The 27,430-nt window shown below is 37.0% G+C and overlaps 2 protein-coding genes across 7 annotated transcripts; one reads left to right on the top strand and one right to left on the bottom strand.

The window, feature by feature from the left end:
- Window positions 1-2,041: 2,041 nt before the first annotated feature.
- Window positions 2,042-10,142, top strand: LOC113493185 (WD repeat and FYVE domain-containing protein 2). The gene is made up of 8 exons (XM_026871034.1): window positions 2,042-2,316; window positions 3,134-3,314; window positions 4,913-5,079; window positions 5,591-5,704; window positions 6,188-6,313; window positions 7,086-7,282; window positions 7,725-7,866; window positions 8,203-10,142. The coding sequence occupies exons 1-8, from the start codon at window positions 2,156-2,158 to the stop codon at window positions 8,369-8,371; spliced, it is 1,257 nt and encodes a 418-aa protein (XP_026726835.1). The 5' UTR covers window positions 2,042-2,155; the 3' UTR covers window positions 8,372-10,142.
- A 1,224-nt stretch (window positions 10,143-11,366) lies between these two features.
- On the bottom strand, window positions 11,367-19,491 carry LOC113493184 (peritrophin-48-like). 6 transcript variants are annotated; one of them, XM_026871029.1, is made up of 5 exons: window positions 17,899-19,491; window positions 14,884-16,479; window positions 13,981-14,350; window positions 12,495-13,800; window positions 11,367-12,116 (listed from the first exon to the last, which is right to left on the bottom strand). In XM_026871029.1, exons 3-5 carry the CDS (start codon window positions 14,054-14,056, stop codon window positions 11,798-11,800), a joined length of 1,701 nt encoding a protein of 566 aa, XP_026726830.1. In that variant the 5' UTR covers window positions 14,057-14,350; window positions 14,884-16,479; window positions 17,899-19,491; the 3' UTR covers window positions 11,367-11,797. The 6 variants fall into 6 exon arrangements, with proteins under 6 accessions (XP_026726830.1, XP_026726833.1, XP_026726831.1 ...); XM_026871032.1 differs by having other exon boundaries at window positions 16,368-16,479; XM_026871030.1 differs by having other exon boundaries at window positions 13,981-14,975.
- Between the last annotated feature and the right edge of the window lie 7,939 nt (window positions 19,492-27,430).

The following is a 27,430-nucleotide window of genomic DNA, read 5'->3' as shown; positions in this document are numbered from 1 at the left end:
GGGCGACAAATTCTGGGGGGCGCCAAGGTCTGAAGTTGAGAGTCTCTTGCCTCTCCTGGCGCAAACCCTTAGAACTGTGCCTACGCTAGAGGTGGAATACTTAAACTGCTAAACGTAACGCTAAAGGAAATATGAAATTCTTAATATAATTTTACTTGGGATCAGCAAAAAACTAACACTTGATATTGCTTCCCTCAAGTGGGTGCCACAATATTTTCGCCCGGGGTGTCAGTGGCCCTTACGCCGGCACTGGCGGATTATTAGGGATTGGAATGCGATTATCTGTAGGTCTATCCTAGCCAAGTAGCTATTTTCTAAAGCCAAGTTTACGTTTAGTGCTATCGTCCAATACGAATTGTATAATCAGTATATTAATGGGGATGATCCGCTTGAGCTTTGTGCTTTCAACACTATAACAAGCTGCCTGCTGAAAGGCTCGTATCACAAACCAAAAATTTCAACGTGCTTTTGCTCGAATGCGGTGAAAGTGAAGTTTGATATTTCAGGATGCCGATCAGAGACCAGGCACATTAAGCGCAATGACGTTACAGTACAATAAAATGCTCGAGATAAACGGCCTAGTGTTTCTACCATAACTTCAAAAGGGTTTACCATATTTTTAGATTTGTTTGGCACGATAAATTTAACTGAGCCTAGAAGAACAATTTTTTCACATTAGCATGGATGTCACGTCTACTTTCTGTCAAAATTAGCTTTTCATCTTTTTTCCTGGGTTTTCACGTTTAGTGACTATGATCAAACCGCCACAGATTTTACTTTTAAGTTTAGTACTGATATTGGAAGCGGCTGCACGCACAGGCAGTTTTTCCTGCGCTTGGCGTTTCCACGACAAATTCGAAGCCTATAGAGCTCAATAACAATAGTTTCGATTTTTTAAGATTTTCACTTTTTGTGCTAAACACATATAGCGAAAAAAACGTGACCAATTTCGTGAGTCAACTGTACTGTGTGCGAGGTTTAAACGTTTGCGGCTAAACTTTTCTGCGGGCTGTTTCGGAACCAGAATCCTTGTTGAGAACCATTTCACATGTCGTAACTGGACTGGGAAAAAGGGACCTGATTCTGATCTTCACGATTTATAGCGAAATTTTATTTTTTGTCAACCCAACCGACCTGTTTCTCTTCAGCCTTTCTATATGCTTTTTATACGCAAATCGCGAGTCCGACTCGCACTTACACGTTTTAGTATTGTCAGTGGTTCACATATCTCACTATTTAATCCTAGTAGTTTTGTTGTTCGCCAAAGTACCTCAAAATCCTTAGCATTGGTTTTGACGTTAATTCATGCATTGCATGCATTAATAATTGTGATTCGGTAAATTGAGTAAAGGTAAAACAGACCATAACTTCACTATGGCTGATGTAACATAAATGTATTTAACTATATTTTTATAATGTAACAATAATAATAGAATACTTTATTTGAATGTTTTTGTCAAATCATATAATTAGATTACGCACATTTTTTTAGATTATTATTGTATAGAATGTGTATGTGGGAATGGTACTTCTAGTTGCCTTTTATGTCAATTTTCGCAATTTTTTTTAGAAGCAACTGACAGAGTGTATTTATTTATCCTGACTGCTATACCCGAGGTCGTGGGTTCGATTTCCGCCCAGGACAAAAGTTGTGTGATGAGCATGATCATTTGTTCTGGTGTCTGGGTGTAATTTATCTATAATATGTATGTTGTATGTTACCATAACACAAGATCTGCTTAGCTTGAGATCAGATGACTGTGTGTGAGTTGTCCCAGGATATAATATATTATTATTATTATATATCTTCTAAACAAGGAGCGGATTTTTCTGCATCCACGCTTGGTCTGCGTAAAACGAAACTTTTCTGGGGTCTTATTCTGTCCTCTACTTGCTGTATAGTGAAACTTAATGTTTTCGAGAAGTAAAAAACATATTTTTATTTATTATACCTTCGTTTTATATGACTTTTAATATTCTATTTAAATTATTTTATCAGGGTTTGATTTAAGGACGCGAACCTTAATGTGTCCTTTTTTAAGAATAGCACACCAAACGAATATGTCAAAATTATTATGACGTTTTTCTTTTCGCTGAAAGAATTAGTGTCGATTAATCGTGTTTATTTAGTAATACTGCCCTAAAATATTGAAATATGGCTGCTGAAATCAAGCCTGCGCCAAGGACGCCCAATGATAGGTTTTCCACGACCAAAAAACCAGCACTTTTGAGCAAATTGGAAGGTTGCACCGACGATGTAAATGCAGCGGTCGTTATACCTGGCGAGGACGGTGTAATTAGCGTTTGTGATGATAAGTAAGATATCTGACTCATAATTCGTCCATTGTTTAAATTTATAGTGATAATTGTTTTATTTTAAAGCTCAATGTACCCTCACTGAACTGACGTTTTAAAATTCACCCCCTCTATGTGCTGTTTGCGTCAGCTCGAGTAGATTGCAGATACATCTGGAACTTCAAGTTTAGAGTTGTTTCGCTATTCATTTGTCCAATAATACTTATCGCATAATAGAGACTTATAAACAAACCATAAATGTGGCAATATGTTTACATACATATAATTGATGCCCGCATATTTGAAAGGCAAATGAGGTCTACATTACTAATACTTCTACTGCTACTTCTGGTGCCCTCCTATCCGTCCATAGAAGATGATCATTTAATTTGTTTAATATTCTAAACATTTTTTTTCTATTCAAGTAAGATAAAAGGATAGATAACAAAGTCACATATTTAAATGACTATTTATTAATTATCAAAAAATTCTTAATCACATATTGTAAGATATAAATGAATCTCAACATTAAATAATTGAAAAGTAAATACATTAAACTTAATGAATTGCATTTCCCGCCACTTATTTTATTAGGCAAATAAAATAATATTATAAGTTAAATAATCCAGACCTTTGTACAGCTTATAAATGTCTTCAGGCCTAAATTCATCTTTATTTTTTCTGGCTGTAATTGCATTGCATGATGAAGATTCTACCTCAATCATCTTTAATATTCAATCATTGAAATAGTTCTATGGATCTCAAGCTTTTAAAAATACTTTTAGTTCATCTGCAGTGATGATGATAGTCCTCAAACATTCTGACACTTAACTTTCAGGACCGTGCGAGTTTGGTTGAAGCGTGATTCAGGACAATACTGGCCGTCCATTTGTCAATACATGCCATCAGGATGCACTTCAATGTTCTATACACCAGAGACAAGACAGCTATTTATTGGGCAGGAGAATGGTACAGTATCAGAATTTACACTGGCACCAGACTGCAATAGAATAAACCCTGTGAGTACACTGCATTTTTTTCCCTATACTTCAATTAATTGATACATTCATCATCATCCTAGCCTTTTTCAACTATGTTGAGGTGGGCTTCCAGTCTAACCGGATTCAGTTATGTACCAGTGTATTACAAGGAGCAACTGCCCCCAGTTACCTGAGCAACACAATACCCCTTAGTTGGACTGGTTGTCAGACTTTCTAGCTTCTGACTACCTGTAACTACTGTCAAAGATGAATGAATACCAGCTAGGACCCTCAATTTAACATGCCCTCTGAAACACAGAGTAGTGTAGTCAGTCACCTATCTACGCATATTTATATAGGATAGTTCAACAAGTTTCAGAACAAAACAGTGTCCTTAATCATGAGCTTATGTGAACTCTGCCCTTACATACTTACTAGTAACTTATTTTTTAAGCCATCAAATATCTGTATGTTGCTCCTGTACTCTAATTGATATTCAGTAAAACATGGTCCAATAGTTGATAGAAATATCTGTAAGATGTTCTCCAATGTCTATTTGCAATAAAACTGAGGTGGCAGAGATAGATAAGTCTTATATATTGTTTGATAATTTAATAAAGAGGCATTCCAAATCCAAATATTTTGTGATTATTATAAATGGGAATTTGATGAAACTTATTTGTTCCTGATAAAGTTATTGTTGCTTTCAAGCTATCTGATGTGAATACTATGTTGTTTTAATCCTTTTTTCCCATCCTGCTAATATGAGGTGTAAGAGGAAGACTATAGTAGTCTACCTCTGTTTTACTGTTGAAGTAAAATGCTACTAGACTTGTACTAGAACTTCTGCAGAGGTTCTGTTCTATAAGTTTCTTGTACAGATATAGTCCACTCAGTATACTAACAATTCAAAGGAATGAGTAATATAATTATGTCCATTCACAATTATTTCTATACTTATTTTTTTTTTAATACAGTCATTTCTTGTTTTAGCATTCAAACAACCTTGACTTCATTTCTCTATACCTTTTTCAATGTTGCTGTTATAGATTACTTTATCTTTTATGAACGTACATAATTTGCATTTATTGTGTGTCCCAATTAGGTAAGAATGAGTTTTTGGTGCTCAAGTGAATACTTTACATTGAATTAAATACTTACAATATGTTAAACAGTACATTTTAACCTATGGTCTTATAAATCTATGTACTGAATGATGATAATATTTTTTTAACAATAAAAACGTACATACAAATGCCAATGAACCGGTTGGTCCCAACTTGGCGAAATTTTTATGGGGCCAAATGACAGATATTATACGTTAAAGGAAAAAATCAACGAAATCGGTTCATCCAGTCCGAAGTTTAAGCAACATAAAAAAAAACAATATAACGACCAAATTGAGAACCACCTCTTTTTCAAAATCGGTTGAAAATAGTTTATGAAATACTGAATTTAAAATGAGCGTAATGCAGCTGCATGACTATAATATTGTAGTTACCAAAGGACTGCTGTCTCTTATTTGAATGCTGATGAGACGGTACTTAGCTTATAGAAATCTATTCAACAACAGAGAAACCGCTAGATTTTTATGGAAACATTTGATCGTTTACCCTATATTTTCTATTTTTCAACAGACTCGTGAGTATTTAGCCCACACGGCCCGCGTGACCGCCGTAAACTTTTCTCTGAGCTGCGAGTGGGTGTTGTCGGTAAGTCGCGACAAGTTCTTCGCGTACCACTGCAGCGAGACCGGCCGCAGGATCGGTGGGTACTCCTTCGAAGCATGGTGCACGTCTTTGCAGTATCCTTTTATAATAAATTGAAGATTGAAAATTTAATGTTCCAAGTGAACATTTAAAAATAACTGGTTTAGAACAGGGCCCCGATTCTGCTATTGACAATGGCCGATGAATGATTGGCAATTGGATTAAATTTGAAATTATTCCTATTTTCTTAAGCATCATGCTAACACAATAATTGAAAATTCGTTGTATTGACCTTGAGTGTACCGTCCCGTACTGAATTTCCAAATATTGCGTAGGAAGAAAAATTCTTAAGAGAATACGAAAAGTGTCGTTTTGAGCTAATTTTCAGAATTGGTGCCCAGAAATTATCTTGTCAAAATCCTAAATGAAACATATCTAACTATTAACTTCAACTATGTAATTACTTCAAAACGTAGCGCTAAGGATGTTTCACCCGTTGCTAATTGAAACGGATTTGTATAATTAAAATGAATGAACAGTGCTTCGTTTCGAGATAACATAATGCAATTATCACAGCAAACGAATTTCCTGAACATATTACGTTAGATTTGACTCTCAATCGAAATACGCGTTTGTCGGTGACTACAGCGGCCAGATAACGATGCTGAAGTTAGATAATAACGGCGCTACACTGGTGACCACGCTCAAGGGACACACTGGGTACGTAGAGATGGTACTGGTATGAACAAACAATACAAGATTTGCTGTGGTAAATTTTGGGTAATGGAGCCGATTTTGCTATAAGTAGTTGTAAATTAAAAAGATTAATATGTATGGATAAAAACTAAACAAGCGTTTTGTTCCCGATGCTCTTCTTAATTTCTATTTAAATAACTGACAGCGACTTAGTTTTTTTGATATGTACAACGTACATTATTGAAAATAATAAATGTAAAAACAAAAAAATTATGGCGTGTACAGAAACATTTATTTAAATTTAAGGCACAACAAATTGCTATACCAAATTTTTTGTTGCATTCCGTAATATATGTAGGCAGACACAGTCGGCGTAGGCGCCTGACCACGGTGGTAAATTCGTCCATGATCTTTTATAAAACATTAATTAAAATAACTTTATTTGCAACACACAGTAATTTGACAATAGGTACTGTAAGGCCTACACTATGAACAATATTATTACAGGTCCGTAAGAGTACTCAACTGGGCACCATTACCTCAGTTGCTGTTCAGCGGGTCATTCGATCAAACGATAATAGTTTGGGACATCGGCGGGCAAAAAGGCACAGCGTACGAACTACAAGGTCACAGGTAATAACAACCTGTTATCTACTTATTGTACTTATTTGCGATTGATTAGAGCTCGCTGTTGACAATTATGTTGCAATCTGAATATGCTAAATTTGTTTTGTTTTGTACTTCTAAGGTTTGTTTTCAAGGAATGTTATTTTAGGTTCTGAATTCCCTTGTCATGATTCCGTTTGTTAAAATTTGGTTTTTTTTTGGGTACTTAATTATAAGTACTCCTATCGTCTCTTTATTAATATAGTTACTAATGATATTATGCATGTCCACTGATTTGTATAAAATGTTATTTATCAATCTTTTGTTAATGTATTTAATGTGTCCCTTTCGCATTTTCAAAGAATTTCTTCACAAAAAACAGTAATAAAACACGCCGTCACATGTTTAAGACTGCAAATCTAAGCAAGGCGGCATTAGCCACGGTTTTTGTAAACACTTTATATCCTTCACCTAAAACAAAAGATATACGAGTATGTGTGCAATAACCGCATCGCTTCTCTTGTTCTGCGTTTATTTTGTTGTTAAATAGAATGTTAAGAAATTTAAGAACGTCGCCATTGTCTGTATATTAAAATAAACAGGGTATTACAGTAAAAAAGTTTCATTAATTTTGTTATAATTATTTTCTTGACGCGGATTAGTAATTGAATAAGAACGGTTTACCCTCTGGATCCCTCGACTATTTACGCCCAATCAAAGACGACTCGTCGGGCGATTTCGATAACTACGCGTGAGTAAACCGTTCTTAAACAATGTATTTTTGTTGTTTATATTCCAGTAACAAGGTGACGGGTCTGTGGTACGTGGGCAGCTGCGAGCGCCTGATCTCGGCGGGCGAGGATGGCGCGCTGGGCGTGTGGGAGATGGGAGTGCGGCGTCGCGAGACTCCCGCATGGAAGGAGTCCGACCTGTGCCAGATATGTCGCGCGCCCTTCATATGGAACGTCAGGGCTATGATGGAGATGAAACAACTTGGTTAGTGAGACGTTTTTTACTCTAGATGAGAATGTTGAGGTCTACCAGATTTCCGTGGCGAATATTTTCAATTAAAGTATCTTTAAATTGCACCAAAAATAAGAAGTTAAATTGTATCCATATATAATAATCTACAACTTTTGCGCAACGTCATCTAGTCTCAAACTAAGCATGCCTTGTATTATGAGTACTAGACAAGCGATAAACACATTTTACATTTTTAAATACATACATAATATAGATAAATTACACTCAAACACAGAACAAACGATCGTGCTTATCTTGTGTGATATTTTACATTTTTCCTGGTTGGGAATCGAACTAGCGACTTCCTATATAGTAGTCAGGGTCACTAACCACTAGAGCAACAGGCCAGCCAATATCATTTGCACATCTTAAAAGTGGATTCAGTTTACTATAATTTGGACACCCCTCGCCCCAGGGCTCCGGCAGCACCACTGCCGCTGGTGCGGCGCGGCGGTGTGCGCGGCGTGCTCGCCGCACCGCCTGCCGCTGCCCGTCATGGGCTTCGAGTTCCCGCAGCGCGTCTGCTCCGCCTGCTACGACACGCTGCGCCATGAGCCGTCAGTATACACAGCTTTACACCTATAGCTGAGAAGAAAATTCCATAGGAATTGCCAATACCACCATCTCACGTTCAATTTAACATGGTCTTTACTTTTTGAGAGGGCCTAGGAAATTTACGACTCATAATATAATTAATTTATTATACGAACTATGACCGAATTAAATAAAATATTTAATTAAGAAAAAAAATATTACGTAAGCAAATTTTCTTGCTTGGATTGTAATATTTTTTATAATAAAGAAAATCTATGGATTCCTACCAGTCACTTAAAAAGACAAAAATAATTTAAAATTGTCAACGCGTCACTATAGCATGATACAAACCATTCCAGACGCGAGTCTCTGGCGTCATTCCACGACATGAAGCACGCGGTGTGCTCGCTGTACATGGACGAGGCGACGGGCCGCATGTGCACGGCGGGCAAGGACCGCGTCATCAAGGTGTGGGACGTCGGCGTCCTGCTGGCGCCCGCGCCCAGGCCCGACCAGGCAGAACACTAGGACACAGTACGTGCTGCACCATTACCTACAAATACGGGGATAACGGACTTTATTTACTTGGCAACACTATATGTAACGCTAGAACGGGAAATCTGGCGACCCTGATGCCAGAATGTCAAAGTTAACGCGTAGATGTTACTGTTTTGAATTGCGGTTCTTAGGTCGCACGTAGTTAAACTTTTAGTTTCAAGTAAATTTTCCATCAGTCAAATTTGAATTGTATTGCTGAGAAAATAAAGTCTTCTTTCTTCACAAATCAACGCCCGGTCGTATTTTCGCTTCAAACAGCCTAATAAAGTAAAGAGGTAGCATATGTTTATTCATTTAATACTAATGATTTTTCATTAGTATTAAATGAAAATATAATTTAGCCTCTTTGGCTAGTTGGAGAGGATTGAACATGAAATTATTTTGTTATGTTATTCAACGAAACTGTAACTGCATTTGATCCAGTTTTCTACATTGCAATCGTCAATAAACTAAAAGGTATTAGATGGGTATATTTTGGGCTGTTTGCTTTAATGTTATAGTCGTTATTATTATTTAATGTGTATATCTAATATTATATTTGTTGTTGATAGCCCAACGAAAGTTTTGCTTTCTATCACTTGTCGTGAGGTAAGACTGAGACTTTCCTTTCAAAAAACATGAAGTTTAACGTTCATTACGTATAGTAGTTAGATTTGTGTCATCATAATTTAATTATAAAAATATATTGAGACGAAGATCTCAAAACTATTTTATATGTGTGATCTACGTATAATATTTGTCTATATCTCTACTGTCAAACATGTGTACATATAAGTCTGTCGAATGCTTTGAATATTTACATCGAGGCATCTGTTAAAATATTTAACTTTATACAACTTTCAAATCATCTACAGCGGTTCACAGTCGACCGGCTCTGATGTCTGGTTTGATAACTTTTTAGTATAAAATGTGGAACAAACGTTGTCTTGGCCGAGTGTTGTGACTGATATATAAAATTGTATTATTGTGTTCACGATACGATGTCTGTGAGTGCGGCGAGGTCCGCATTTCGATGTGTGGGTACGTTGTGTTGCACCTTTACATGTTAAGGCCGGTTCACACGACAACCGTCCATTATGTTTTAGAACCGCGATGAACTGATCGCGGAGAAATTATTTTATGAGATAAGAGAAGCGTTGTGGTGTGAACAACCCGGTAGTCAGCATCCACATGAACATTGTTTACTATATATTTTACTTCACATACTTCATCAAAATCACATATAGAGCTGCTCTAGTCCAGACTATTTATTAAGCTCCGTAAGCAGCACAGCATTATAGAACTCATTACTTACATGATTTGGCATACTTTTCATTACCCGTTCGTGTGTGCGCAGCTCAAAATAGACTAATATTTATTTTGTCATTTTATTCATTAAAATTAAATAAAATTGCGTGGATGTTGTTACGTGTATCGATAGATCTGTTCTCACCAAAAGTATATATGTATGAAGTAGCGTTCGAATGGAAATATGTAATGATGTCAGTGTCTGCACATTACCGGAACCGCCGAATATGCTAATGCTACCTAGTTTTTATGCAGTCCAAATTCGTCGTGACTGCAGATTCCAAAATATCGACGGCGTATACTTGTGTACCTTTGGTGGAAACTCATATTGTATTGTTAAAACTCTTTCCGAGTATTTTATGTTATATGTTTAGATATATATTAGTTGTATACTATCTAAAATATTAATTGTTTTTATTGCAAAAAAATATAATTCCAATTTATTCTATTTTTTATTCCAAACTTTGCAATGTTAAAGACATTTGCTTCCAAGGTTGCTTGTATTTAAAAGAAATTATTATTAATTATAAACATTATTCAAACTAATATTTTGACATAATGTAATAAAACAAATTTAAAATTATATTTATTAAGTGTAGTTTGGTTTATATTACTTAAATATATTTTCATAAATTGATTTAATTTCTTATTACTTATCAAGTATTTTTACGAGTTACGTAAATAATTTCTGGTTATTCGTGCTTCACCTATTTAATTACTCTAATGAATCTGACAATAAAATCGTGTATGATGTCTTCTCCATATATAAAATAGTGATGTGCACTGTCATCGTTAATCAATTCTTTACTGAGCGAGTTATAGATGCTTACGATATAATCGGAATTTATAGAAAAGGTGCTTTAACTGTGGAATCATCCTGTATACTGTATGTTCTCAGTTGTAATGTTATCATCGAACAAATATAAGTAGTTGTTTCTTCCATCAGTTAGGTGACGTGACTGCTTGCCAAAGCACCGATTGGCCGCGCCCATACCTTACCAAGCAACAGTTGGTATCACATTCATATTTTGAATCGAGAAAGTTATTCTTGACATGTTCGGCGTGGACCAATTGAACATTTAAATGATAAAATTCTTGTATAAACTTAGATGTAACATGTCGTAACTTGTGTCCGAGTAGGTGAGATAATCAATTGATTAAAATTCTGTAACTAAATGTTGTATAAAAATGTATAAACAAAATTAGCGGTATTAGCTGGCAACCTGTGTTGAGAAGGTCGTAGTCTCGATGTTTTGACGTGAGTAGGGCAAATGACACGGTTGGCTACTGCACATTTGTGTCATTTAGGCAAGATCATTCTTTTTTCTCTGTTTATTTCCACTCCATCGAGCTAAGACCGTCTCATAAAAGTCGCCGGCTAATAAATATAAACGACAAATTAATCTTGGAACGTTTATTAAATACGTAATAATACATGTAAATTATTTAGACATCTCTTGCTTTCCTAGTTATGAATAATGCCAAAATTATTTAGATAATTGTAGTTAATGAATTTTTACGGATAATGCACGTTATTTGAGAATTAAATTGGGCTACAGGTTTTTATTAATTTTAAATTTACTGCAAGTGTTTTTTGTTAATATAATGTTTGGCACATCGTAGTTCGCAAAACTTGTAATTGTTTTTTACATCCGTACCATGGTTCATCTTCTCCGATGTGACAAGTATTATTATACTGTCTTGTGAAGATTTGCTTTAATTTCTGTTAAAAGGTCGAGATAATATTATCTATATTAATATAAATAAATAAATTAACTATTCTTTTATGTCGTTAAAAGAGATTTTATTTTTCTATTCATTGAGCTTATTATTCATTTGTAAAGTAATACTGTAAGATATAGTCAATGTGTAACTATTAGAAGTATTTAGGTCGCTTGAAAGTTTCTATGCCAATAAAAAGTAAGAAGTAATCGTGTATTATTACGACATAGGAGGTAGATACGATGGAGCAAGATATTGCATGTTGAGTCTCTGCACACGTGCCGTCGGACAGCGGTCTTGATGTACGTAAAATATAATATACAAGTCACAGCCTCGAAATAAATAGTCAGGTACATGATTAGTGAGTCCCCTCGCGGCGAGGCGGGCTCAGCCCGGGCAGGAGTACTGTTCCTGCGGCACGCACAGCTGGCCGTTGAAGACCTGCAGCGGCGGACACGCCAGCGCCGTGAGCGCGCCGCCCACGCAGAAGTAGTAGCGCGAGCACTGCGAGCCGCGCAGCGGGAAGAACCCGTCCCGCCAGCAGCGCCGCGCGCCCCCGCCCGCGCCCCCCGCGCCCCCCGCGCCCCCCGCCGCGCCCCCGCCGCACTGCGCCGCGCCCCCGCGCACGCACGCGCGCCCGTCGAACACCTTCCCGCCCAGGCACGACAGCGTCGCCAGCCGGTCGCCGCGCTCGCAATAGAAGTACCTGCAGAAATTAACTACTATGTAATATCCCACTGCGACCGACAGTGACGCGGTGACAGTAAGTGATCAGTGGGTTAATTCCACATTGAATCGAATTGGTACTCTGGGATGCGACCCTAGCGCCAGTTTGTGCAGTAGCAGGAGTTGGAACTACAATCGATTGACAATTAAAGTCATGCAATTAACATCAACGTTATGCTGATAGCACTGGATCGCTACTAAATCTTCGTTGGGTTCAAAACTGAAATTGTACTATTCAGGGGTGAAATCAATTCATAAAGTTATCAAACGGTTTCAGGAATCGAGAACCGAATCAAAATCAGAAAACAAAACAAAACGATTTAGTTATTAATCTGCAGAATGTCGAAATTTTCATTACCTGCGGCATCCAGACTCGATCTCAGCATGATAACCGTTAGTGAGGCCTTCACAGGAATAGTCATCTTTTATGCATAATCCAGGTTTAGCCGGTACACATGACTCGCCATCGAAAACTCGTCCTACTGGACATGCGTATATAGCTTTCTCGCCGCGCACGCACTCGTAGTACCCGCGGCAGCCGGTGTCGGCGGCGCGGTAGCGGCCGTCCGCGCGCCCGTAGCAGGACTCGCGCTCCAGGCTCGGGCACAGGTAGTGCGCCGCCGGCGAACACCGCACGCCGTCGAACACGAGACCCGCCGGACACGCCAGGGTGGTCCGTAAGGGCCCTTCACAGTGGAAGTAACGAGTGCAGTTGGAATCGAGGTCCTGGTACGTGCCGCTCGGGAGACCTTCACAATCGACGGATAGCGCCGGCCCGTCACATAAAAAGTTATCGGAAGGTGTGCATCCGCTACCGTCGAATACGAATCCTGGAGCACATGATCCGCGTTTAGTTACGCGTTCACGTCGACACTCAAACCAAGAGGCACAGTCCTTCCAATCGCGGTGTAATCCGTCGTGCCTGTTAAAGCAAGGGCTGAGTGCCGGCGCGGGGCAGGAGGAGCGCTCTGCCGTTTCGCAGGCACCGTTCGAGAACAGAAGACCGGGCTCGCACACTCCGCGTCTTATCACCCGATGCGACTCGCACACGAAGTACTCCCGGCAGCCGGTGGTGCGGTCGGCGTAGGCGCCGTCGGGCACGTCCCGGCACAGCGAGGTGCACGCCTCGTCCGAGCAGAAGTCGGCGTCCCCGGCCGGCAGCGGCGCGGCGGCGGCGCGCGGCGGCGGGCAGCGGGCCGCGCACTCCGCGCCGCACGGGGCCACGCCGCGCAGCTCGCCGCCGCCGCAGCGCAGCGCGCGCGCGCACGACTGCGACGCGTCCGGGTAGCGCCCGTCCGGCAGCCCCGCGCACACCGGCTCGAAGCAGGTGCCCGCGCCGCGGGTGCACGCCTGCCGCTCCAGGTCGAACCACGCGCCGGACGGACACGCTCGCTCTACTGCTGTCCCATTTTCACAACGATAGTAGTGGCGACAGGCGGTGCCCGGGGTCGCGTATGCGAGCGTGTCACTAGGGGCACACTCCCGGCGGATGCAAGGGCGACGCGCTCGGGGCACGCATGCGGCCTCAGCTTCGCTAAACACTCGCCCTTCGGGGCATGAATATCTCCCAGTTACCGAACCACTGTTACACCGCACATATTCTTGACAATCTTGATCATAATCTGTGTAAAGTCCGTCCCGGTGGCACTCCACGCCATTCGTAACTGAAAAAATCTAATTGTTTAATTTTGAGGTCTGAATATTTTTGTGTTTGGGCTCTCATGAAAAATTAGTCAAAAACTTAATCGATGATATAATTAAAACGAATTCATAAAAACCATTACATCCCAAAGTATTATAAATGTGAATTTATTTATAAAGGATACATTGGCGATGATACTCACTGCAGATTTGCGTAAGGACGAGAACCGCGAAAATCGCGAGGAGCGCGTGTGGGCAGGCGGGCGCGCGCGCAGACATGTCGGCTGCGACTGACGGTGGTCGCGCGGCGGCTGCGGACAGCGAGCGCGGCCCTCGCGGAGAGCGCGGCTCTAGGGTTCCTTGACATTCGCACGCCCCTGTCGTAACTTGATCCCTGCGGTGGCCCGGATGCAGCCTCCGAGTGAATAATCTAGACACGCCTCGTTTGTCGACCGCCTGATCTTCGAGTGAAAATGACCCGCCGATTAAGCTCGTTGGCCGTGAACTTTGTCTTCTTATGTAACGACAGTGAAAAATATTCGATGAATGAACCAAAAACCGCAAAAGACGTACCTACAATTGAATATCTTGCATCACTTATGACGCCTTCAAAAGGTGTTTTTAAGAATTTAGCAAGATTATTTGTATTCGCTTCGTTTATTTTTAAATGTTGTTCGATAAGATCCTGCTCATAAATCAATTCGACTCGAACGACATCCGACTGCTTTTGCTACTTGACCTCCTCCAATGTTGTGTTCACAAGGCCTTCAGTCGTGTCTTCCATTTATATAATGAACGCATGAATTGCTATTCTGCCGTTGTACCCGTGGGAAATTATTATAAAAACACGTAAGCAAAAACATGCATAGATCGTGTCGAAACGTCATAATACTCGGTAGTGAGCCGGAATCTCCGAGAATCCGCATCAGCATACGAATATGGTTCTATTGACACAGATTGGGTGATAACAGCGCTCAAATATTTGAACTAGGTAGGTGTTCAATGTGCACGATCATTGTTTTTTTTTTAAGGTTTATAAGGAAAATATTTTCCAGCAGTTTCTAGCCTACTTCGAAGAGGAATAAATAAATAGGATACCTACATACCTGAATTTTATTAGATCACAGCAAGTTAAACCATTCAAAATACGTGCTTCTCTCCGGCCATGCTGATGCAAACGGATACTGTGATTTCATTTCTAAATTAATTTATAATGTACCAAATTAATTTAAATAAATTATTTAGGTAAAAAGTCAAGAAAGGTTAATTCCGTCCAACTGAACAACATCTAAGGGAACTTCTTTAAGTCAATCCTCGATTGCGAAACTCAAGGCTTAAGTTTCGCAATACGATCTATAAAAGCACTACGTATATATAAAAGGTAAATTACTAGGAATGTGTGGAATGCGCGCTATGTGTGACTTCTCCGGTCGTCCGCAGCGGGGGGCGGACGGCAATCCTCTAAAGAAGCTTACACACGAGTCACCATTCACGCCGCGGAGGGGCGTGGATGTACGTGGCGGACCGACGAGCAAATGTCGTGACTCGAATGTATGTGATCCCGTTCGTTCCGTTAACGAATCTGAGGCCATGTATCTTAAAACAAACAAATAAGCGAAGTTCCGATCTTTATAAGATACTCCCTACCGGATTTGCTAGATAGATAATAGATAATATTGTGATAATAGATAATAGATAATTGATAATAGATAATCTAGATAATATTTGTAGATTTTAACTTTCACAGAGATTCCGTATACCGCCTACCTAATATTGTTTTTAAGGTATGACACACTACCCGTCTATTATGTCTCTGTAAGGCCAAAACCTCTATGCGCATGAGAAAGAAGAAGCATACTTAAAAGGACGTAGACATTCTTCCATATTTTTGTTCTTGAAATACTCATATTTACGTTTCTAATACACTCGTTTGGTTAGAAAATATAACGATTTTTCTTAAATTTTCCTATTTTTTTTCAGGTCCTTTAGATTTTCTTTTCAGTAACCATATGTTGTATGGTTGAGCATGACAGACTATTACTGGCTAATTAAAAAGACTAGTTCCTTGTTTTGTTCTTTGAGTACCGGGACTCACATGGAACACGAACCCATCTGACAGCACGAGCCTGATCCTGATCGGAGGTGAGCTACCCTTCACTCACCGGATCGCGTCTGCGGTGGCGCGAGTTATCGTGTGTTTTACCATACAGATACCTCTAATTGGCATTCAAACCGAAACAAACAGCTCGCAGTTTCTAATTAAAATAAGAACATTTAATATCTGTGTGTTCTGCCCTTAATGTAATCGATTGCCTTTCGATCATTATCTCGGATCCAACCTCAATTACAATAAACTTAGCCTCGGACTTAGTTCCGTATACACGAACGTCGTTTGGCGTTTGACCGGCAACGTTATTTGCGATCGTGATTGGTAGCGTTACTTGACAATATCCTTCTTGTGTTTCCTGTATCTTATCTTTCTACTGCCCGTTATGATTTTAGCGATCGATACTTCACCTTGGCATGTCGTTAGGGTAAGTAGCCGATACGTGAGTAGGTAATTACACTGTCGATAGATAATGTCACTTACAGTAATAATTAATGGCACCAGTTGTTCGGGGGCCTACCGCAACGTCTATTAAGTAATATTATTGCAAATGTGGAAGAGACATGTGGCTCTACATCATGTGCGTGACACGCTTCTGCAACCAAAATAATATTAGATTCATTAAGACGTGGTGGTAGATCTTCTTAGTAAAAGTATTTGCCATAAGAGTACATGCATTGATATACCCGACAAAGAAGAATCGATGGTCTCTCATAGAAGAATGTAGTCCTTCCATAGAAGAGCATGGAGTCCTTCATGTAAAAATATCCAATGTCATAATGGTTGTGGAAATATTTAATTTTGTTTTCGGGCAAAACCGCAACAGTTAGGTTGCAAATTAAATATATCTAGTCCTTGGTTTAGAAATTTTTTAGAGATTTTTTCGATCCAGAAATGAACTTTCTGGTCTCTCCTTTTTCTTCTTTCCTCAAACGTTGGGCCAGTCAATCATAATAATTAATCATACTGACACAATATGCGACTACAACACGTGTATGTAAAAGAACACGCGCAGGTCATATATTAAGTGGGTATCTGATCCATATTAATACGAAAACGATGCATACTTTACTGCCAGTAGACACCTTCCTAATCAATCATTTTCCTTAGATAAGTACCTACCTACCTAGTCTACCTACTACCTATAGCAATAAAATTAATGAAGCAACTATGTACGTATTACGCGCAAGAAAATTGTTAGAATAACGGCGCTATACACAAAGTTTACTCGGGATTAGGTGCAGAACTAAAAACTCAGACCACTATTAGATTTATTTTTTATTTTTAGAACGTGAAGAACTTTAAAGTCAATTCGGTATTTACTAATAAATTTGTGAGAATTCAATTAAGAAATGTTTTTAGCTCATATTAATGTCATCCATGGTTAATAAATTTCCCACGCTATCTATTCACGAGATGAGAGAAACACGTGCGGCACGCAAAACTGTTATTGATTTAATCGCATTAAAAATGAATGAAAAAGTAAAAAATATTTTTATATTTAATTATCTAACGCGTAACGCATTCAAGAAGGTTTTTCCTCCGTCCAAATTCATTTTACTTCGTGCGATTTTTGGATGAGATCAAAGTTTAACAAAATTGTTCAGTAATCTCTCGGTCAAAAGCTCCTTAATTATAACTGACCACAGAGTGTAAAGTCAACATTAATTACGTTTGTAATAACAGACGTTTAGATGGGTATTCCATGTCCGGGAAAATTACACTTACTAAAAAAGCTCAACCGTTGTCTGTTATTTCAGTGTATTGCCCTCAACTGATTATCCGACCCACAGTGCCTCTGGTCGCCGAATTTGTAGTAAAAATATTACCAAGCTATGTATAATTATTTAAATTAAAGAATTCCTGTCGTTTTAATGTATAATTTTATGTTCCTAAAATACTTCTCTAATATGTTACGCGAAACGACGAGTTAAGGTGTGTTAGACTGTCATGCGGATGTTAATTCGAGTTATTTGAAGCAATAAAATTAGGCAAATTTCTTCAAAGGACTTACTTGGACACTGTGCCTGATTTACGGACCTTTGTTCCATACAGATCTATATAGTTATCTGAAGTAGTCAAGCCTGTTGTTTCAAATGACGGATATGACTCACAATAGGGGTTTCGTTTTGAAATAGTTCAATGCTGGGGAAGTATAAAGTAGAATGTTATGGCAGTGAAATTGTGCATTAAAACCTACAATAAATACCTACTACCTAGGTCCCTCTTATACTAAATAATAAAATCGTGCCGAGTATGGTGATGCGTGCTTTTATGTTTTAGAAGGTATAATTAATATAATTATAAAGTTAAGATGTTCCAATTATCTCGGATCTCATGTTTTTGTCCGGATTCTTGTCGTATAATTAATGGTTCCCTAATGGATCGTATCGCGCTTTTTGAACAAAACACTGAAACACTTATCCGGGTTAGATTGTTTAGTAAAAGCTCTGAAGGTCGTTTAAATATCATGGCATTTATCTATTGATCCTGTTCATAAGGATGTACACCATTCCGCAAGTAAGTAAATGGTAGGAAGTGTTTTTGTGTTTTATTGACAGATTTTTGCCGCAATTTCTTTAACTTACTGTAGAAACATTTACATAACATTAAGATTAAATGAAAAATATTATTTTTATAAAATATTTAAATGTATTCAGACGTGGACTAATTGATAAATTCCTTTCAGTAGCTGTAACGAAAATATTTTATTTAGATCCGGAGGTCAAATTTAAGTTACGATAATGCGACCGACATGCAAATAAAGATAGCTAATATATTAGTGGTACAACTAGTAATATTTGCTTTAAATTACGATATTATTTCGTTCAGTATGTAAAACTAGTGAGTATCACGTTTCATGGTTTTCCCAGAGTTATTTTAAGAAACATCCTCGAAATACCGGTAACGGTAATTAGACATTCTTCTTTCAAAAAACGTTACGTTTAAATTCCGTAGTATGCTAGTACCTACACTACAAACGTAAGAGGGTAATGTTTCATCTTCATCCTACCTAGGTCTTCCTATGATTCTTTTTAACGGCTTTCGTTCTTTGCAATTTAACCTGTCTATCGCGAGAGTTTCGGAATCGTTCAAGTCCATTCCTCAACTAACCAAACATTTATTCTCTCTCTATTTCTGTTTTCATCTTCCGCACATTCCATCCATATCTGCGGTTTCTTCCCTTTCCTAGTAAACGCGTATACTCTCGTATTCATCTATAATTCACATCTTGTTTTTGTTTACTCAAGTGCATCACGTGCGGTTATTAACGACGGGGTTTAGGTAAATCACACGCGAGAGGTTACAGAGATGCCTTAGTAGTGAATCACCGAGTGATTGAGGACTGCACAAATAGAGATAATCCGCATTGATCTTACATGTACCATACATAATAGTGAATTAAGTATGTTTACATAAACGCAATAATTAAAATGACTCAAGCTTCCGTCGAGCAAACTAACCGGATATCTTATTCTAAAAATATTTTATTTGCTTCGTTTTCCGAAGCCGTACTTATAGGTATATAATGATTGTAAGTATATTTTGCTTTTAAAGTAATTAGAAGCTTATTACTAGCCGGAACTTGGGCAGCCATTAAAGGCATGTGCACAAGAGCGTAAATAAAATAATTAAATTGTTTAATGCATTTTTTGGAATTTGTTTTTTATACCGCAGAGTAATTAAATTAAAAATACTTTTTTTGCCAACGTGAATTGCCACCACTGATTAAATAAACTTTAAAATTTCCTTTTCTTTTTGTAGTTACGCACAACAACTGTTTCGATTTACAAGTACATTTAAAAATGATTACTAATGTTATCTACCTAAAAATCTTGTTGTATCTAAATTACGATCTTGTGCCGAGGTACTTAAATAAGGTCTTGAAGTTAACCAAGTTTTTTGAAAAAACCGTTATTTGTACGAGTTCTGTAAATATTTATTATTAAAAAATCCCAAAAGGAACGAATCTTATTTCAGATCATTGTCCGTCTAAATTGCATCGAAGAATCAATATTGAATGTCTACATTTCATACCACTTAGCGTAGCACAAGATAAATAATATTATCAAGGTGTGGTATGAAGATGTTCAACCAAGGCAATTAGATACTTTAACTAATGTGTTGCTAAGCTGCATGCGGGCAAGAGTAAATTTGTTTTATAGCAGACAAGCTATATCGGTAGTAGCTATGCAAGAGACTTCGTTTGCCTGGAAAAGATATTAGCAGCACTATTTTTGGATACTAACTATGTACATGATTCTCTAAACTGACATAAGTTTTTATTTATGAACCCTTCGACATAAAAGAAGTTACGAAGACTCTCAATGTTCTGTGAAGCTTATCCCATAACCGTTTTCATTTGTATACTACGTAGCAAGCATTCATTTTGTAAAATATGTAATGTAAAAGAAATAGTTTTCTATTATTTTAATATATTTTAGTATAGGTTAGTACTTAGCATCTGCTTGTAGAAGATTTTTTATCTTAATGCTGTATATCACAGATTTATGAAGCTTATTAGAAACCATGTTGAAGTGTATATAGGATTTACTTACGGACAAAAGTTAGATTTAGCCTCGCCCCCATAACTACCTCATACTTCGGTCTTAGGTTTTCCCTTATTTATTTGTTTTCCAAGAAACGTCTCGGTTTATGAAATTAAAGATGTTATTTGCGTTTTCTTAGTAAGGACATCGAATGACTCGCAAAAAGATGATATTACGGGGAAGTGTATGCCACATCGCTCTGTATTGTAAATAATATTCAGAAATCACCAAAATATGTGTGACTGAATTTATTAATACAAATAAGTAGGTACCAGGTGTGGTTGGACTATAAGGACATCCCTTTACCATATAAAGAAACATTTGCAATAACATAATACAATCACTTAATTTGTAACATGTTTAATGATAATTATTAAGTCTGCTTTAAAAACTACATCCGGCGTTATGATACGGATCTTGAGACCAAAACTAATTTCCGTGCTAAAATGACATTCGTCATACTTATTATTGTTTGTATTAAAATATATTTCGGAGGGCATAACATAAATATGTTAAATAAAATTTGTTTTTGATATCGTCCATACTTGACCACTTTGTATTTATTAGATATAATTAAGAATAATTTTAAAGATATTTGGCGTATGTGTATGCTGAAACAATCATGCACAACAATCAGACAAAATGATTTTTCGGTGAATATTCCATAATTGTAAAGTCCTGTCATCAAAACTAACAAATGCGATCCTTTGTGTCGGTGCAATATTCACAGGTGAAACGTTCCACCGAGGAATCTCTCAAAAACGAAACGTCCACACGGTGAATAGTCCAAAGGAGAAAAGACTGTCGAAGAACGGTTGCAGAATCATTTAACTTGCGAGTGGCTTTTGTTTCCATTTTTAATGTTTTTGTGGTTCAGGGTGTCTATCACCACCTCAGTGTATCGTTGCAGGTTTGGAAGCCCGACAGCGCACTGCACTGAGTATGGCGTTTCCTTTCCCCAATTGCAATAGTCTTAACGCTGGTGGTCAGTCCCTTATAATTCCTGTATTACAAGGACTACGATAAAATAATTTTAAACTACCATAGGTGAAGCAGTACCTTGGAATGTAAATAAACAAAATGTTTTGTCATTTTGAAAGGTTTTGCACTGGATACATTAAAATAAGTTTTGCTGCAACGTTTATTTTCAGCCCGAGATCCGGCTATTAATCTATCCTCGACACAGCAATCTTTTAATAAGAGTCTTACATATGGAGTAAAAGTTCTATATCCGCGATATATATGGATGACGTCATAATATTATTATATAAAGTGTTGATACAATGTAATGCTAGAAATACTCGCATGCTCTTGACACTATTATGCGGCCTTTGCACGTTGCTCCATACAATAACATATTCGATTATTATTGCATAAATATGCATAACACTTTATCGCTTTTCAGGACACACTTCCTTCTATACTTGTTGAGATCGAAATGTGATTGTATATCTTATTATTTTCTAATAGCAATTTTACCTATTATAAGCATAAGCAAGCACAATGCCCAGCGGGTATGTCCGAGTCCATAAAAGTCTAAATCCCTCCGCTGAACCGAAAGAGTCATTTGATTCCAATCCAGAAAAAGAAAAAAGGACAAGGCGTTTTTAAAATTGATAGTGCTGTCGTATGATCATAAAAATACATAAAACAATTCAAGCTTCAAATAGTGCGCAAAAAAACTGGGCACGTGCTTATGACCTATGGGGCTTTCGAACAATATAGGCCTTTTACATACCAACACGGCACCGCCGCTCGCTTTAAAAAGTAAAACAAGCGTTCTCAATTTCGATAAGACGAAATATGTGGGCATGGTGATTGCTTGTCTTACTCATCCGTATCAAAGGTTTACTAAAGAAGGTAGGTAATAAGTGACGTAAAATGATAATACTGCAGACTATAAGCTTTATTGTAATGCAAGCACGGCCATAGGCCACATAATAGTTTTTTGCCAGGGGCGAATTTAGGCGGTTGCAAAATTTGATCGTCTTTTATCGTAGAATGTTTGTGTTACGTGGTTTCGAATAAAGATTCAAAAATGTTTATGTGACATCCCGCAAAAATCACATTTTTATTTTTCTTTAAATGTCTACTTCGTTTAGTTTTCATGCTTTACTAGATAGGCAGCAATGTTTTGTAGTTCTAGAGGAGTCATCATCTCTAATCCGGCCCTGTATGCTGCAAGTATGTCTAAAGATGTTTAATGTATTAACGTGTTGTAGCAACATCCGCATATGGACAGAAAATTAATAGGTGTTGGGTTAATTACTATAATTGATTTCAACACCATTGAACATAGGTATTAGCGTATATCAGTTATCTTGATGTATATCAATAATTACCTGGTTGTCTGGCGGTCTTGTAAAATAAATCGATTAATACTAAAGACAGAAAATATTTGTTAATTTATTTTACAAGTATAACACATAGCTAGCATTTATATTATAGGTATAAAAGGGTATTCATAAAAAGTGTTTTTTAGAAGCCGTAAGTACTAAAGGGGTGGAATGAAAACTGAATCGAAAGACGAGAAAATTCATAAAATTTTCTCGATAACCTTATCACTTAGCACTTTGAACTAAGTAGTCTTAGGTACTAACCATTCTTAATTTACTCGTAAATAGCTTAACTCATATACACAGTTGGTGTTCTTAGCAGTTAGAATAACAAACGTCCAATATATTGATATGCAGGTCACACAAACACACATATAAAAGCCAGCAATTACCTCCAATCACCTCAGTAACGTCTCGATATTGATCTATATGTTATCAACACCAATAAAAATAGTAAAGGCAAATATAAATAATATTATTCAAATAAAGATCCTAGGAGTTCTGTTTTCATTAAAATAATTTCAAAGTTAATTCTCATGACCTCAAAGTGTTGGATCAAGATGCTATTATGAAATACTTCGTTTTATATACAAACAAAAACATACCGGTTCTATTTTAAGTTTACACAAATAATAAATAATTATTAAAATGTATGTTATACGTTTGTGTTTACATTCGTCGAGACGTTTATGTTGTTTTACAAATTTATTAATTAGGTACAGATTGAATACGGCAAAGATTGTTTAACTAAAATGTTTTGTTTTCACGTTACGATTGTTTCTATTAATGAATTAACATTCCATTTGATAGTTCGGATTTTAATAATTTCTCTTTATTCCACCCCCTCGCGTCATTATTCTCTGTACTTAATTGAAAGCTACTCAAACAAAAAAGAAATCGAGTAAGAAACACTTAAACTTTTAGCAGTAATCTGTGTAGGATTAACCTAACGGTTAATCGTTGTTATCGGTCCAACAAATTCGAACAACCAAAAACTAAGCCAATCTTTTTTTATCTTCATTTAGTTGGTTATATTTCCATTTAATCTACTTATTTAAAAGTCCACACAATCGTCATTCTCAGAAGCCAACTGCCATCTGAATTGAATAGAGTTGAGTGAACAATTATAAATTATCAACGTTTATCAACGACGATGAATAAAATGACATTGGAGATTGTGTTGCACCTATGAATATTTATTGGAACAGCAAGCTGCGCCCAGTGGCTTTGCCTGCAGCTTATTAAAGGGCCTATCACCTCTTAAAATAATCCTTTATAATATTATCAACGCGAAAGTTTGTATGTTTGTATGTATGGATGTTTGTAACCATTTCACTCAAAAACCACTGAATGAATTTCAACGAAACTTGAAAGGCTGAAAGGAGAAACTGGTCTTTTTCGGCTAATAAGAATACGCTGGCAGGCAAGCTTAAAAACAAGTTTAACAATATTGCTTCAAGCTTTTGTTTTGGCACTAATTGTATGCTTTATGCCGAGTTATCAATATACTTTTATCGTTGAACCGTCAATTGTATTAACGTTAACCATAATGAAGTAACATAGACACATTTACAGCCTTTCGCCTTATTAGTGAATTAATTTAAAGCCATTCAATATCTTGAACAAGTTGCAATTATGAATGAATCTCGTCTGCTCTCGGAGGTAGAGTTACATTTGATCTTGAACTTTGTTAATTGTTCTTTTAGAATTATTGTTATTACTGGTTTAATGTAATATAATGGTAATGTTGATGGTTAATTGAAACTTTATGATACTGGTAAGTATTTTTATTATGTATTATATTACTTCAAGTACATAAGTATCTTTGCTCACGTTGAAATATTTGAACTTTTTTGATTAACCGATCTTCTGAAATTGTTAACTGAATTTTGAACTTGAACAAGTTGCTAAAATGAATTTGGGAATGACTTTTAAAACATTGCAATCTTCCTTTGGAGATCCGTTATTTGAAATTGCCGGCGATTGAATGGAAATTGGATTAAATTTGACACTATTAGTATTCTCTTAAGCACAATTATTGGGAATTCAGTAAGGGGCGGAAAACAATTTAATCCAAGTTTCAATAAAGCATCGACATCATGTATAAAGCTCTTTGAATTGAATGAACTTTCATGATATATTTTTTTTAGAAAACACCACTCTGGTAAGATTTATCAGCCGAAGAAAATCTCCCAAGGTAATATTAAAGTTATATTCCTTAGCAAGATTGTTTTTGTGTACTAAAAGGTCAATATGCCTTTGTGCATTGGCCAATAACTTCCAAAATGAGCTGTTCTCAGTTTAATAATAGGTATCACAGCGAACAGGTGTAAAAATACTTTTTATTTTAATCATTAGCATTATATTTTCGTTCGAAAAACTTTGGTAGTAAATATACGTTTTTTTTTCTGTATAACTGCGTCGTTTATTCAAGTTTAAAGTGTCGTGTTTTATTTAGTAGGTATTATTAATATGTGTTATACCCATGAAATGTGGACAGGTAGAGGAAGTGGCTCAGCTCTGCCACAGCACTGAAACTTGTGTCGATAGACTTATTTGCTGTTTAGTTCTCGCACTCTTTTTCGTCTGTCAAAAATGAAAAAAATATAGCTTATTTAGTTATGATACGCAGAAACGACATCAGAAAGTAAAATTTTATTTGGGGCTTAATTTAAATCTGTTAACCTTAATCACGCTTAAATTGTTCATTACCCAAAAGTGGTACGCGCACGAAGCTAAAACTCCACTTCCTTTTAGTTCTCTGTTCCACGGTCATACCAGTTCGGAGCGACATCGGTCGCCGGGCGGTCTGCATTACCTATGCCTCATGACGTAACCTGACACGCGAATATTTTGGGGTACCGCGCTCGACGCCTAACATTATCCTTATTAGATGTCTTTTTTAGAATATTTAATGATCATTAATTAGTTCAACACGGATGTGCTCTGCGAAAGATGTAAAGTTACGACGCGATGTGACTTAGGTATTTCGTAATTTCTTAGACGTTTGTTTATCAACCTGACGGCTTGTTTTTATTACATAGATTTATGCAATTGAGCTTGAGCTTAGACTATGCTTCATACACTTCAACCTATATCAAGTCATCTAAATTAACTTTTCTATCAACCCTTATGCGCTCGTAACTGTTTGCTTAATAATAATAATTAATTATTGTGTTATGAATAAAGTAATCATTTTTAAATACCGTAAAATGCTCGTAGATACTTTACGACATACTAGCTGTCTAATTCATAAAGCGATAAAACCCATCTTGAGAGTGCCTCTTGCGGTCACTACTGGCTGCAAATATTTACAATGTTGACTCTTGTAATACTTTATAAATCGTTCCTGGGTACTATTTATAATGTGGAAAGTTTTCTTAAGTATGTAGTGAGTATTTGAGCGACTTTTTATCCTTATCGTTTTTCCTTTTCTTTAATAAGTAGGCAGAGAGGGCTTCCCAACATCTGTTAGTGTCGGTCCGTTAAATCCTTGCTTCTATTTTTTCCTGATGAAACTTTAATGCAATTTACTAAGAGGACCTTGTAGCAAAGTAGTTTTGTAGCAATAATTGAATTATTTAAATAGATTTTTATTTTTTTAATTAAGTTCAAGACCCATTCAATTTTAATTTTCCTTTTGGTTCCTCCCTTGTAATAGGAAAGCGGAAAATATTTTTATACACCTATTTATTACTGCTACGATTTTGGATTAATTTCATTGCGGGTTCCAAGACAGTCGATCGTTTTCTAGGAAGCACCAAGCATAGGCATTTCCTTGACCCGTGAGTCATATATAAGTATACCTATATTGCTATGCTACCTGTTGACGGAGAAGTTGTTAAGTGTGTTACGGTTGACAGTTTTGATCCGAGCTTAAAGGAGTTGCAATAATGGACATGTGTAGTGGGCTAATTCCATTATGATAAATACTAGGTATGATGATATTTCAGATTAGGTTGAATATTGGAAAGAAAGCCTGAATTTCTTATCTATCTGCGAGTGAAAAAGTTTTAATTATGGGTTGAAAGTCTTACTCTAATTTGGAAGCTTGGAAGAAGAAAATATGGAATATAGACTAAACGACATGACATATGAGCAGAGAATATTTCGAGGCATTAAGGGCAAGGTCATTATAAACATACTGACCCACAAAGAACGAACATTTAGTCCGTTACTCTGACATTTATACGGGAGGCTTTATGTTTGAATCGATGTAAGTGCCTCCATCTGTACCTCGTTAATGAAACTACCACAAAATGAAATCGTCAAAGAAACTCGTTTACCAGATATTGCAAACACATGCCTACTGTTTACTAAAGGTATATCATTTGTCATACTCCCAGTAGCGTACATCAATTCTGAAGCATATATTATTTAATGATTGTTATAGGTAACTAAACAAACATCTCGTGATTCATATTTTCCCAACAGTAATTATAACAATTTCAAAACTTCCCATTGCTTTCAATAGATGGCGTTGTAGTTCGTCGGTAAAACAGATTAAGGCTTTTATGGCTAACTCTATATGAAGTTTGGGTTTATGGATGTGACAAATAAACGTATGAATTATATTATGTTTTGTTGTATATTCAGAATGTATGTGTGTCCAGTATAAATTGGTAAATGGATGTCAGAGTTTGAAAGGAGGTTGTATTAA

Source organism: Trichoplusia ni, chromosome 4, assembly GCF_003590095.1.
Source record: "Trichoplusia ni isolate ovarian cell line Hi5 chromosome 4, tn1, whole genome shotgun sequence".
In the NCBI taxonomy this organism is placed as follows: domain Eukaryota; kingdom Metazoa; phylum Arthropoda; class Insecta; order Lepidoptera; family Noctuidae; genus Trichoplusia; species Trichoplusia ni.
The sequence above is the reverse complement of the archived record's forward strand: the minus strand, read 5'-3'. Positions and strand labels throughout refer to the sequence as shown.

What these genes read in the sequence shown, in the direction of transcription:
- LOC113493185 (XM_026871034.1), top strand. Translation starts at nt 2,156, where the DNA reads ATGGCTGCTGAAATCAAGCCTGCGCCAAGGACGCCCAATGATAGGTTT. An exon ending in ACGCTCAAGGGACACACTGG is followed by an intron (nt 5,705 to 6,187) that starts GTACGTAGAGAT and finishes ATATTATTACAG; the next exon opens with GTCCGTAAGAGTACTCAACT. An exon ending in TACGAACTACAAGGTCACAG is followed by an intron (nt 6,314 to 7,085) that starts GTAATAACAACC and finishes TTTATATTCCAG; the next exon opens with TAACAAGGTGACGGGTCTGT.
- LOC113493184 (XM_026871028.1), bottom strand. Translation starts at nt 14,056, where the DNA reads ATGTCTGCGCGCGCGCCCGCCTGCCCACACGCGCTCCTCGCGATTTTC. An exon ending in CGTCCTTACGCAAATCTGCA is followed by an intron (nt 13,801 to 13,980) that starts GTGAGTATCATC and finishes AGATTTTTTCAG; the next exon opens with TTACGAATGGCGTGGAGTGC. An exon ending in ATCGAGTCTGGATGCCGCAG is followed by an intron (nt 12,117 to 12,494) that starts GTAATGAAAATT and finishes TAATTTCTGCAG; the next exon opens with GTACTTCTATTGCGAGCGCG.